This window comes from Leptodactylus fuscus, chromosome 10 (genome assembly GCF_031893055.1).
Source record: "Leptodactylus fuscus isolate aLepFus1 chromosome 10, aLepFus1.hap2, whole genome shotgun sequence".
Lineage (NCBI taxonomy): Eukaryota > Metazoa > Chordata > Amphibia > Anura > Leptodactylidae > Leptodactylus > Leptodactylus fuscus.
The window spans coordinates 4,142,327-4,155,337 of record NC_134274.1 but is presented as its reverse complement, the minus strand read 5'-3'; the positions used below and the strand labels follow the sequence as shown (position 1 = coordinate 4,155,337).

The window sequence follows — 13,011 nt, the reverse complement described above, 5'->3', positions numbered from 1 at the left end:
GAATGACGGCTGTCCCGGGAAAGCAAAGGCTTGGTTCACTTTACTGCTTGGGGGGTCCATTGGCCTCTTTGGGAAGAAGAGCCCAGTCTACAGCATGACCAGGGTAGGCCACGTAGACAGGTATGACATGTAACCCAGTGGCATTCCCAACTTCTTTGGCCTTCTCCAAACACAACTCAAGACATAGTGTGATGGTGGACAAATAAGGACCACAGAAGAATAATATAAAGATATTAGATGCCTTCTGGTTCAGTTTAGAACAAATTTCCTGGAAATATCTCAACAGGAACAACACTAGCCAAAAATAGGCAAGTGCAATGTCTGGTAGATCAATAGGATTACTTGGTCCTTGGTCTTCTGTTTCCCCCATTTTGTTCCAGCAATGACGAGGCCAGAATTGAAGTGGTTTGGGTGACCTCAGCAGCCAATCACAGGCCTCAGCGATCACGTGTTGGGCTACCAGTGCCCATTCATAAAACCCATAGGATTATCTGTCTTTACTCTGTTCTACCATGTTGTCCAAATATCTCTTAATCTGTTCCCCGAATTGGTCTCCTTGGTGTGTTGTCATAGTTTCACGGCTATCTTATCTTTAATAACTTCACTATCTTATCTTCACCTCCCCAGTTCTCCCCACGACTAAAGAAATTATTAGAAAAGTCAATAACAATTTCACATATCAACAAATATTTACTCACAGCTAACAAAGGAGCAACAGATTTGTGGATTACTGGGAAGATTCTCGATATTCCTCTCCACTGCCACAATGTATCTATCAGAAGAACCTGCCACCCGTCCACCCTGACCTCCCCTCACGTTCTGATTCTTTCTCTACCTGCTCTATTCATTGGCTATAAGTTTATTTAATCGCTAGTTACCAAGAAACTAACTGAAACTTGAAGACGTAGATAGAAGCGACAGACCCAGGTTTTGCTCAAGATGTTGAACGCCCACCAACCTATCACTTTTCTAGATAAGTAACACATAGAGAGGTTGCTGCTTCGTGTTGCACCTTTGTATTATACATATGTATTGATCTAGCTATGTCTGTATATTCTAATAATAACATTGTAACAGAAAAGTACAACGCTACGACCGACAGTGAAGAGGACACGGCCAAAGCTACGACCAACAATGAAGAGGACACGGCCAAAGCTACGACCAACAGTGAAGAGGACATGGCCAAAGCTACGACCAACAGTGAAGAAGACACGGCCAAAGCTACGACCAACAGTGAAGAGGACTCGGCCAAAGCTACGACCAACAGTGAAGAGGACACGGCCAAAGCTACGACCAACAGTGAAGAGGACACGGCCAAAGCTAAGACCAACAGTGAAGAAGACATGGCCAAAGCTACGACCAACAGTGAAGAAGACACGGCCAAAGCTACGACCAACAGTGAAGAGGACATGGCCAAAGCTACGACCAACAGTGAAGAAGACACGGCCAAAGCTACGACCAACAGTGAAGAGGACATGGCCAAAGCTACGACCAACAGTGAAGAGGACACGGCCAAAGCTACGACCAACAGTGAAGAGGACACGACCAAAGCTACGACAGTGAAGAGGACACGGCCAAAAATAGAATTTTGGGTGGTCGTCTCGAGGAGGTTTCATTGTATGTGTAACTAACTTAGAACTGGTCAGCCTTAGTCAACCCATACTGGTTGCTGAGCATTAGGTGTCAGGATCAGGGATTCCTCCACTCCTGGTCATTATAGAAGATGCCTGGCTGCCCGTCACAGATGGCGGTCACATTGACCACATGTACTATTAAACATACTAATAAGTGGCGTCTACGTGACCATAGAAAATAAATAGGACATCTCCTGACTCCTCGGCCGTCCTCTTCAGTACTTTCTATAGCTACAGTCCCGCAGGACCCTCTGCTCACCCCATAACCGCAGCTAAGACCCTCGCCGTGCCTCTAATCGCGGTATCTTTATCTCCCGTCTCCTCCGAGACTTCGTCTATAGGGCTGGTATTTCTCATAATGATAAATTTACTTTATTCCCTGTATTCCTTCCCGGGAGGATTGGTAGAGACTTGGGAATCATTAATGTATGTAGTGAGGGTAGGCGAGGAGCGAGAAGGGCGATAATTATACTATTATACCATGATAACGATGAATCCGGAATCTGGAGGGATTGTCGCGCTGTGGTTTGGTTAACTTAGAATTTATATATAGAGAAGGTCTGTGTTATAAAGTCTTCACATTCTGTAATAGGCAGATAATAGGACTCGGAGGATCCCTAAATCCCCCCTCTCTTCTGTACCCGACCACAACCATGAGCCTGTCCCGGTAAATTCAGAATGGACTGGCTAGAAGTAGGTTGGCCTTGGTATGGATCGAGTAGGGGGTTGTAGGCTGTGTGGTCTGCTGGGTTCTGCTCTGACGCAACGCAAGTGGCTAAGTTACTATGGCTTTCCTAAATGCAACCCTAACCCAATCCAGTTTGACATGGTGACAAGAGTGATATGGTCACGAGTTAATGCCTATCCATAGAATAGGGGGTAGTTAGCTAATAGTAATAGTGGGGGTCTGACTGGTTACTCCATTTATTTCAAGAGTGGGGGTGTTTTGCACCCCAGTTGAATGGAGGCCCCAACTTCATTCTGTAGTTCGGTGCGTCACCACTATAGCCAGGGCATTTCATAGCCCCGATGTACCACTACTGTAATAGCGGTGTCTTCTTACATGGGTACAGGGGATTTTGAGGTCCCTCAGGACTCATGGACCTTGGGTGATTGCGACTTCTGCACCCCCTTCTTCTACACCCCATTACTTGGTATGGTCCATACCTGACTATGAAGCTGCCAGGGTAGGTAATCTTCAGGATTGCAACGTCTGTCAAAGATTGACTTGTAGTCCACCTTTACCAGCTGCCACTCTGAGCGGTGCCCAAAGTGCCCAAAGACTCTGCAGGAAGAGACATATAAATGTGAAGGTAGAGAACGATATTTATAGAGTCAGAAATACCACAAAGACAGGGACATATGTTCTTTCTCTATGTGACACCTTAAGGTTTACTAAAATAGAGCAGACGATGATGACGGCTGACACAAGGAGCGAGTGACAAGATCAAAAATAGGCAAAAATGAGTCAAAAGAGAACACGAAGAATAGAAAGTACAAGTGATACAAAAGTTATATCTCACCCTAAAGAAAACATTTCACAGGGGCCAATCCTTGTCATAGCGACCACTAAAGACCCCCAGGGGGCAGCAACACGGCCGGTACCATGAAATGGTGAAATTTCTGCAAACTTACGTCATGATCAGCGTCTCTTCTCCTGGCTCTCCTAACACACCGTCCACAAAGAGAGGATTGGAGGTGAAGGTGTACTTGCTCCAGGATCTTCCTGCATCAAAACTAAGCCTGCAACGAGAATCAAGGTATGAAGTTGCGAGACTCGATGTTCAAGACCAATATGGAATATTTGGAATGATTAGAAACCTTGGTGAACAATATTCTTGTATTTTGAAAACCAGAGTCCAATTTACTGTACGGAGTATAAGATCATTAATACCTGACAATGTAACACAGTAACAGATACAAAGTAACATTACATAGCACCTTGTCATGGTCTGTACAATGCTGAGTAATCCGGGAGAAACTGGAGCCTTCTCACAAATTGTGTTCTCATTCCCCTCCTCCCTTCTGGCAGAACGGTTTGTGACCCGCACAGATATAAGATTTTACAAAGCCTTCACTTGTATATTATTTATTTGCCTCCGCTATAGCCAGATTCATTATACCGCCACACAATGCAGCAGGTAGACCGTCATAAAGGATGCAAGTTTGTGGTGTAGCAGTCACGTGACCAAAATCCCACCTGAGATGAACCCCCGCAGTTATACTGTATGATTGTGTGACCATTGGTGGCTGTATGTGGTCTGGGTTTCGGTCACATGCTCCCTAAGCCCCCCACTGCTGGACTCTTGTGCTTTTCTGCTTGCTGTCCCATTGGATCCTTGAGGATTGTGGATTGTTTTGGTCCTGAGGATTCCTGTGGATTCTTCTTCCTGCACCCAAGTTCCAGTCCAGTATCTGTAATGGGTGCCAGGTTGGACACAAGAATGACAACGGTCTTGCATTGGACAGTTTGATAAGGTGACATCTCTGTCTTCAGTCACCTGACCTATGTAAGGGGAGTCTTTCATCTGGGATTCCCATCCAGGCTCTTCTCCCTGGGACCTGCTGAATCATTGAGAGGGCTGCACTATATGTCGGTCTGTGGCTTGGCATGAGTATACCACTACAGTATCTGCTCACTGATGTCTTCCACATCTGACTCCATTATACCAGTATGCACTTTGCCTTCAGGTTCCTTTATTCAAACTTGACCTTAGATTAAGATCAATCAGATTATGGGGGGATAGGCTGCTACCAAAGGTGTCAAGCCAAGGGTCATGTATATGGTGGAGTTGGGTGGAATCATTGGAACCCAGAAGGTTGTATGGGGTCCTTTTAGTTAAGACACTCGTATCAATTTGTAACGTCATTGAAGTCTAGGTACAAACGTTACTATAGCTATAGGGGTATAGCATCTATAGGGGGCACTGATGTAACAATCTCATTACTATAAGGAGACTCCAAGTCTCCTCTTTCAAATAAGAATCCCCCACTGTTAGAAGTTTCCTTATAGAGTTTGCAAAGCAACCCCGAATCTTCAGGTTACACCTCTTCTTTTGACTTGAGATTTCTGGGGTTTCTTATTCCTTATTTTTAGGGAGCCTCGTCCTTCTGTTACGTCTACCTGAATCCAGGTTAAGTCAGGCTCCTTGCCCATTATCTCCCCTCTTTCTGTATACGAGTGCCGCACTATATATAGAAGGTTTCTGTACTCCACTACCGCAGGAGATGAATTCTTCACACAAAAAGTTGGAGGACTCCGAGAGACAAGATTGATGAAAGGTACGGAAGGCTTTTATTGGAAACGTTGACTTTCGACCTCCACTAAAAGAGTCCGCTTTCTGCAGATTGTGCCCACACACTTGGAAAAATTCTTCAGGTGTCAAAAATGAAAGAAATAGAAAAACTTCCAAGAGGCAGCGAGTGTGAAGCGGGCGCCTTATTATGTGGATATAATGGATGAGGTATGTGATTAGATTACGCGGCGCGTACAAGAACCCCGGGGGCTTCTCTCCTCTTCCTACAAGATCTGTATTGCTTTTCTTTTATGCTGAGAAGAAAAAAAAAAAAAAACTAATAAGGTTTCTCTTCAGACATAAGGTAGTCGAGGAACTCGGCACAAAGCGGAGCGTGGCAGCCGCAGACAAGAACTTTTCGGTACGATTTGATTGACACCTTTGTGTTGACTACATAACAGGAAAGAAAAGGGGAAGGAGGAGACCGGCGGCAGACACCGAACTAATTAAAAGTTTAGCTGGCACCTGCACACAATGGAAGCGAGGAGACACACATGGTGGGTTACTCTTCTACTGGTTACCTGTTACATAAGTAGGGTTGTTTGGTCACAGAAGGATAGATAGACCCTAGCCAGACTATTTTGGTACAGGGGAAGCAAACTCAATCTTTGCCCCAATTGACGGAATACCTGGTTACACCTCAAGGTACAAGGACCTCTCTTATCAAGAGCATGAACCAAACCTTACACTTATGAAGTTACAAAGACCATTCTGATCAAGATAAGGACCCAAACCCTCCTCTTGTGAGGTTACAAGGACCTCTCTATTGGGATGATGACCCAAACGTTACCCTTATGAAGTTATGAAGACCTCGCTATTCAAGAGGAAGACCTAAGCCTTCATCATATCAAGTTATGTAGACCCCTCTACTTGGGATGATGACCCAAACTTCCTTTGCATCGTCGATGTACAATAAACTGTTCTCCTGCTAAGTGAGCTCTTTGCAGTGTTATGTCAGAGTTGTGACCCCTGGTATTTTGTGCCCCAGTAGATCGTCTTTGGGATCAGACCAGATTGCCAAACTCAATCTCCACCAATATCAATGATCCTTTGGCTCCACCATGCAGTCACTTGTTCTGGTTTTCCTTCTTTGGACAGTTTTTGGCGAGTACTAACCAATATATACCAGGAACACTCCTAATACTTCCCATTTTGATAATGTTCCAGTTTCACCAAGTCATCCAGCCATCATCTAAGTCACTCAGATCCTTCAGATCATCAATGTGGTTGACTTCCCCTGTCCAATCACCTCTAGAGCTGCATTCATAATTCTGCTGGGATCCTGCTCTGAGCTCATATGTTTCTGCAGTCCCTCACGGTTCATTGTCTGCACAACCACCAGAGGTATTATAAACAGTAACCAGTAGGATTCTATTTGCAGCTTTGGATGCGAATGGAGACGATTACATGTACAAGTAGATGTAGGCTGATGTGTGACGGTAAAGCTACCAAAGATCCCCCTGAATTAGGATTCTTCCCGTCTCTCCGCTCCTTACCATAGATGGCGGATGGGTAGAGAGGTGTGTTTCATGGCCACCAGCACTCCCCCCTGATCCAGGTACAAGACGCTGTGCTCCTCTTCAAAGATCTAAAGGAAACAAAAAAAAATTCAAAAAAATTCACATTGTTACAAGCGAGATCGGCATCCAACATGTCACGTTCTCGGCACAGTTCAGAGAGAGGCAGCGCGAGGCGCCCGTCGCTATTTAGGAGATCTGCAGATATTCAGATGACTTTAAGGGGATCTGGAAAAAGCCCGAGGCAAAAATAGAAGAAAAACGGAACAAAAAAAGAGTTTATAGTAAATCAGTGCACAACCCTCTCCTGAGGCCCGGGAGCCGGGGCGGGATGTTTGAGGTCTGTGTTAGGTAATTGAGATCAGATATCAGGAGATGTATCAGGAGGAGAAGTGTCGGGGCGCAGAGGCTGCTGTGATCTCAGGTACAGACGGAACGGAGAACTGCAGGAGGAAAACGGAACCATCCAGGAGAGGAATTATAATCCTGCAAATATATCCATACAAAATACACAAAATGTGGGATCGTGAGGCTTTCTGTGCTACAAGTGTCATCCTCAACGTCCAGACATAGCAGCAAGCCACAAATTTATATTACCCCAGCAGCACTCTCATTGTCTCGCTCTGTGTCTGACTCTCTTTATCTGCCTTTATTCTTATTTCTGTGTCTCTGGATCTTCTCAAATTTTCCTTTAGCCTTACACTTCCTCTTCCCTGTCTCTGTCTCCTCTCTCTTCCCTGTCTCTGTGTCTGTCTCTCTCTCTCTCTGTCTCTTCCCTTTAGCTGTATCTGTCTCTGTCTCCTCTCTCTCTCTGTCTCTCTCTCTTCCCTGTCTCTGTGTCTGTCTCTGTCTCCTCTCTCTCTCTCTCTCTTCCCTGTCTCTGTGTCTGTCTCTGTCTCCTCTCTCTCTCTCTCTTCCCTGTCTCTGTCTCTTCCCTGTCTCTGTGTCTGTCTCCTCTCTCTCTGTCTCTACCCTGTCTCTGTGTCTGTCTCTGTCTCCTCTCTCCCGCTGTCTCTTCTCTGTCTCTGTCTCTCTCCTCCCTCTCTCTCTCTCTGTCTCCCCTGTCTCTGTGTTTGTCTCTGTCTCCTCTGTCTATTGCTGTCTCTTCCCTGTCTCTGTCTCCTCTCTCCTGTCTCTGTCTCCTCTGTCTCTCTCTCTGTCTCTTCCCTGTCTCTGTGTCTGTCTCTCTCTTTCTCTCTGTCTCCCCTGTTGCTGTCTCTGTCTCCTCTCTCTCTGTCTCTTCCCTATCTCTGTCTCTATCTCTGTCTCTCTCTCTGTCTCTCCCCTGTTGCTGTCTCTGTCTCCTCTCTCTCTCTTCCCTATCTCTGTCTCTATCTCTGTCTCTCTTTCTCTCTGTCTCTCTCCTGTTGCTGTCTCTGTCTCCTCTCTCTCTGTCTCTGTGTCTATCTCTGTCTCCTCTCTGTCTGTCTCTTCCCTATCTCTCTCTTTCTCTCTGTCTCCTCTCTCTCTGTCTCTTCCCTATCTCTGTCTCTATCTCTGTCTCTCTCTCTCTCTGTCTCTCCCCTGTTGCTGTCTCTGTCTCCTCTCTCTGTCTCTCTCTCTTCCCTATCTCTGTCTCCTCTCTCTCTGTCTCTTCCCTATCTCTGTCTCTATCTCTGTCTCTCTCTCTCTCTGTCTCTCCCCTGTTGCTGTCTCTGTCTCCTCTCTCTCTCTTCCCTATCTCTGTCTCTATCTCTGTCTCTCTCTCTCTCTGTCTCTCCCCTGTTGCTGTCTCTGTCTCCTCTCTCTCTGTCTCTGTGTCTATCTCTGTCTCCTCTCTGTCTGTCTCTTCCCTATCTCTCTCTTTCTCTCTGTCTCTTCCCTGTCTCTGTGTCTGTCATCTTCTCTCCTGCTCTCTAATATTGGGCACTGTGCAGACCCCCTGCAGTGCGGTGCAGGCTCCCCTGGTATTCCTGGGCCCGCTTGTACATCATTTATCTCTTCATTAGTGGGAGTTTTGCAGCAGCCCGGGTTCCTTGTCTGGAGCCGGTGACAGCCATCACTTGCCCTGCGGAGTTCTTGTCATTCACGGGGTCAGCGACAGAGAACGGTTTGTTACAGACAACATATGTCACAATTATATTTACCTGTCTCCACGTATTGCCGGCATCCGAGGAAATGAACATGCTGACATCACTCTCTGTTAACTCTGAGCCAATGTTCCCTGGAGAGACAAGACATGAAGATTTCAGGAGACGGGACGGCGGTGTGCAGCAAAGTGACAATGCAACGTGCGGTGCCGCCAAATACTAAATACTGCTATGGAGCAGCCGAGACATTCACATCTTCAGGTAGAATTACAAGACCTGCTGCCTATTCTGTAACCTAAATGGCTCGGCTCCTGTAATTCCTCCTCTAATCAGCATTTCCTTCTCTCTGTGGCCCAGACCGCCATCATGACTTCTCTACATCATGTCTGTGCACACAAGGGCCCCATCATTGTTACCCCCATCGGCGGCCCCCTCATAGCCACAGCCCCTCCACAGAATCCCTCCATATAGGAAGAGGGGTGTCTCAGGCACAGACTGTGGTCACCTTACAGAAACCTGCTGTATATAGGGTGTATAGTCTTATATGATCTGTATATAGGGTGCATAGTCTTATATGACCTGTATATAGGGTGTATAGTCTTATATGACCTGTATATAGGGTATATAGTCTTATATGACCTGTATATAGGTATATAGTCTTATATGACCTGTATATGGGTGCATAGTCTTATATGACCTGTATATGGGTATATAGTCTTATATGACCTGTATATAGGGTGTATAGTCTTATATGACCTGTATATAGGTATATAGTCTTATATGACCTGTATATGGGTATATAGTCTTATATGACCTGTATATAGGGTGTATAGTCTTATATGACCTGTATATAGGTATATAGTCTTATATGACCTGTATATGGGTATATAGTCTTATATGACCTGTATATAGGGTGTATAGTCTTATATGACCTGTATATAGGTATATAGTCTTATATGACCTGTATATAGGTATATAGTCTTATATGACCTGTATATGGGTATATAGTCTTATATGACCTGTATATAGGGTGTATAGTCTTATATGACCTGTATATAGGGTGTATAGTCTTATATGACCTGTATATGGGTATATAGTCTTATATGACCTGTATATAGGGTATATAGTCTTATATGACCTGTATATAGGTATATAGTCTTATATGACCTGTATATAGGGTATATAGTCTTATATGACCTGTATATGGGTATATAGTCTTATATGACCTGTATATAGGGTATATAGTCTTATATGACCTGTATATGGGTATATAGTCTTATATGACCTGTATATAGGGTGTATAGTCTTATATGACCTGTATATAGAGTATATAGTCTTATATGACCTGTATATGGGTATATAGTCTTATATGACCTGTATATGGGTATATAGTCTTATATGACCTGTATATAGAGTATATAGTCTTATATGACCTGTATATGGGTATATAGTCTTATATGACCTGTATATAGGGTATATAGTCTTATATGACCTGTATATAGGTATATAGTCTTATATGACCTGTATATACACTCACCAGCCACTTTATTAGGTACACCATGCTAGTAATGGGTTGGACCCCCTTTTGCCTTCAGAACTGCCTCAATTCTTCGTGGCATAGATACAACAAGGTGCTGGAAGCATTCCTCAGAGACTTTGGTCCATATTGACATGATGGCATCACACAGTTGCTGCAGATTTGTCGGCTGCACATCCATGATGCGAATCTCCCGTTCCACCACATCCCAAAGATGCTCCTCTATTGGATTGAGATCTGGTGACTGTGGAGGCCATTGGAGTACAGTGAACTCATTGTCATGTTCAAGAAACCAGTCTGAGATGATTCCAGCTTTATGACATGGCATTGCATTATCCTGCTGAAAGTAGCCATCAGATGTTGGGTACATTGTGGTCATAAAGGGATGGACATGGTCAGCAACAATACTCAGGTAGGCTTTGGCGTTGCAACGATGCTCAATTGGTACCAAGGGGCCCAAAGAGTGCCAAGAAAATATTCCCCACACCATGACACCACCACCACCAGCCTGAACCGTTACCGATACAAGGCAGGATGGATCCATGCTTTCATGTTGTTGACGCCAAATTCTGACCCTACCATCCGAATGTCGCAGCAGAAATCGAGACTCATCAGACCAGGCAACGTTTTTCCAATCTTCAATTGTCCAATTTCGATGAGCTTGTGCAAATTGTAGCCTCAGTTTCCTGTTCTTAGCTGAAAGGAGTGGCCCCCGGTGTGGTCTTCTGCTGCTGTAGCCCATCTGTAGCCTCAAAGTTGGACGTACTGTGCGGCGTTCAGAGATGCTCTTCTGGCTACCTTGGGTGTAACGGGTGGCTATTTGAGTCACTGTTGCCTTTCTATCAGCTCGAACCAGTCTGGCCATTCTCCTCTGACCTCTGGCATCAACAACGCATTTCCGCCCCCCACAGAACTGCCGCTCACTGGATGTTTTTTCTTTTTCGGACCATTCTCTGTAAACCCTAGAGATGGTTGTGCGTGAAAATCCCAGTAGATCAGCAGTTTCTGAAATACTCAGACCAGCCCTTCTGGCACCAACAACCATGCCACGTTCAAAGGCACTCAAATCACCTTTCTTCCCCCCCCATACTGATGCTCGGTTTGACCTGCAGGAGATTGTCTTGACCATGTCTTCATGCCGAAATGCACTGAGTTGCCGCCATGTGATTGGCTGATTAGAAATTAAGTGTTAACGAGCAGTTGGACAGGTGTACCTAATAAAGTGGCCGGTGAGTGTAGGTATATAGTCTTATATGACCTGTATATAGGGTATATAGTCTTATATGACCTGTATATAGGTATATAGTCTTATATGACCTGTACATAGGTATATAATCTTATATGACCTGTACATAGGTATATAATCTTATATGACCTGTATATGGGTATATAGTCTTATATGACAGATACCTGATGCCACGATGATGCCCGGGGCGGTGTCTCGGCTGGCGATGTTCCCAGTTGTGTAGGGATTTTCAGACACCTTTAAGTGAAGATGTAAAGAACAATATGGCTGCAGAGGAAACAGAACACACGGCGTTATTACAGAATCATCCCAGAAGACATAGCCCAGAGGTAAGTGACTGGCGCCAGGGTCACCTCGATTTATGATGGGCCCAAGAACCGGATCCTGCACTGTTAGGAGATAAGTCCATGAAACACATAGAGACGCCACCATAGAGGGAGAAGTTCTCCACCCTGGCACATTTTGGGGCCACCTGAGCAGACGACCCCTCTATACGTCCCCATATACCCTATAGATAGAGTTTATTATCCCTCTCACCCCATAGCTCGGCCTCAGCTCTACAGACGGCTTCTATGTATCTTCTTTCTTGCAGTCACTGTAAGACTTTGCTACAATGTATCATTAGCTGTGCTTTTCTCCCCAGGTATCTACGTGACCAGGTAAGACCTGCGTAGCTTTTACATCCTTGTCCAGCAGATGGCGCTCCGATAACTCCCATAACACCGCCATCTATGTAACACCGAGACAATCTGAGCACATTTTCATTTTCCATTCAGCTTGTATCGGGTATTTAGAAATGAGAAATTGCTTTTCAGTCCTGACTTTTAACATTCACAGACATGATATGAAACAGAAAGTGGTAAAATATCGTTTCATGCATAAATTGTGGCGACACTGCGGTATTTCCCACCTTCAAGCACAAAAACACACGTGAGGGCAACAAAGTGTCACGTTATCTGCTACATAAGATCAATGGCTGAGGTGGGGAGAGGACTGGGGCGCTGTATGGGCAGATTAGTAGAGCACCACCTGATGGCAACAGATATAAAGGCAAACCATTAAATTACACTATGGCAGTGCACGGTGTTGCGGTATTATATCATGTTTGTAGTGTGATACTAATGTGGTATCTATCAAGGTGCGGTATAGTTATAGAACAGTGGAACCTATAGAAAATTTCCAAATTGTGGAGAGAGATGTCTCACCCTTCTATTGCAGTGCACTGTGTTGCGGTATTAATGTATATTATGTGTGCTATATGATACTTATATGATATCAAGCTGGGTTATACATATAGGATTGGGAACCACACTACAAATTTCCACAATGTAGAATAGATATCTCACTCTATCTATATCTCATCTATTGCAGTGCACTGTGTTGCGGTATTATATTATGTATGCAATGTGATATTAATGGGATATCTATAAAGGTGCGGTATACAGAGAAGACGGCGGACCCTACAGAAAATTTCTACTTTGAAGAGACAGATGTCTCACCCTTCTACTCAAGTGTACAGTGTTGCGGTATTATATCGTGTGTGCTATGTGTTACTAATGGGATATTAAGGTGGGGTATATATATATAGGATAGGAGACCTTACTAAAACTTTCTGCATTGTAGCAACAGATGTCTCCCTGTTCTATTGCAGTGCACTGTGTTGCGGTATTATCTTTTGTTTGCAATATGATACTAATGGGATATCTAGCAAGATACGGTATACATATTTATAGGATCGGGGACGCTATTAA

At 44.6% G+C, this 13,011-nt stretch overlaps 1 protein-coding gene across 1 annotated transcript in view; it reads right to left on the bottom strand.

The window, feature by feature from the left end:
* Positions 1-13,011, bottom strand: part of SORCS1 (sortilin related VPS10 domain containing receptor 1) — a 400,088-nt gene that overhangs the window by 67,946 nt on the left and 319,131 nt on the right. Inside the window, 5 exon segments of the mRNA XM_075258641.1 lie at positions 2,802-2,919; positions 3,270-3,377; positions 6,427-6,518; positions 8,535-8,611; positions 11,425-11,527. Coding sequence (XP_075114742.1) covers positions 2,802-2,919; positions 3,270-3,377; positions 6,427-6,518; positions 8,535-8,611; positions 11,425-11,527 — 498 coding nt within the window.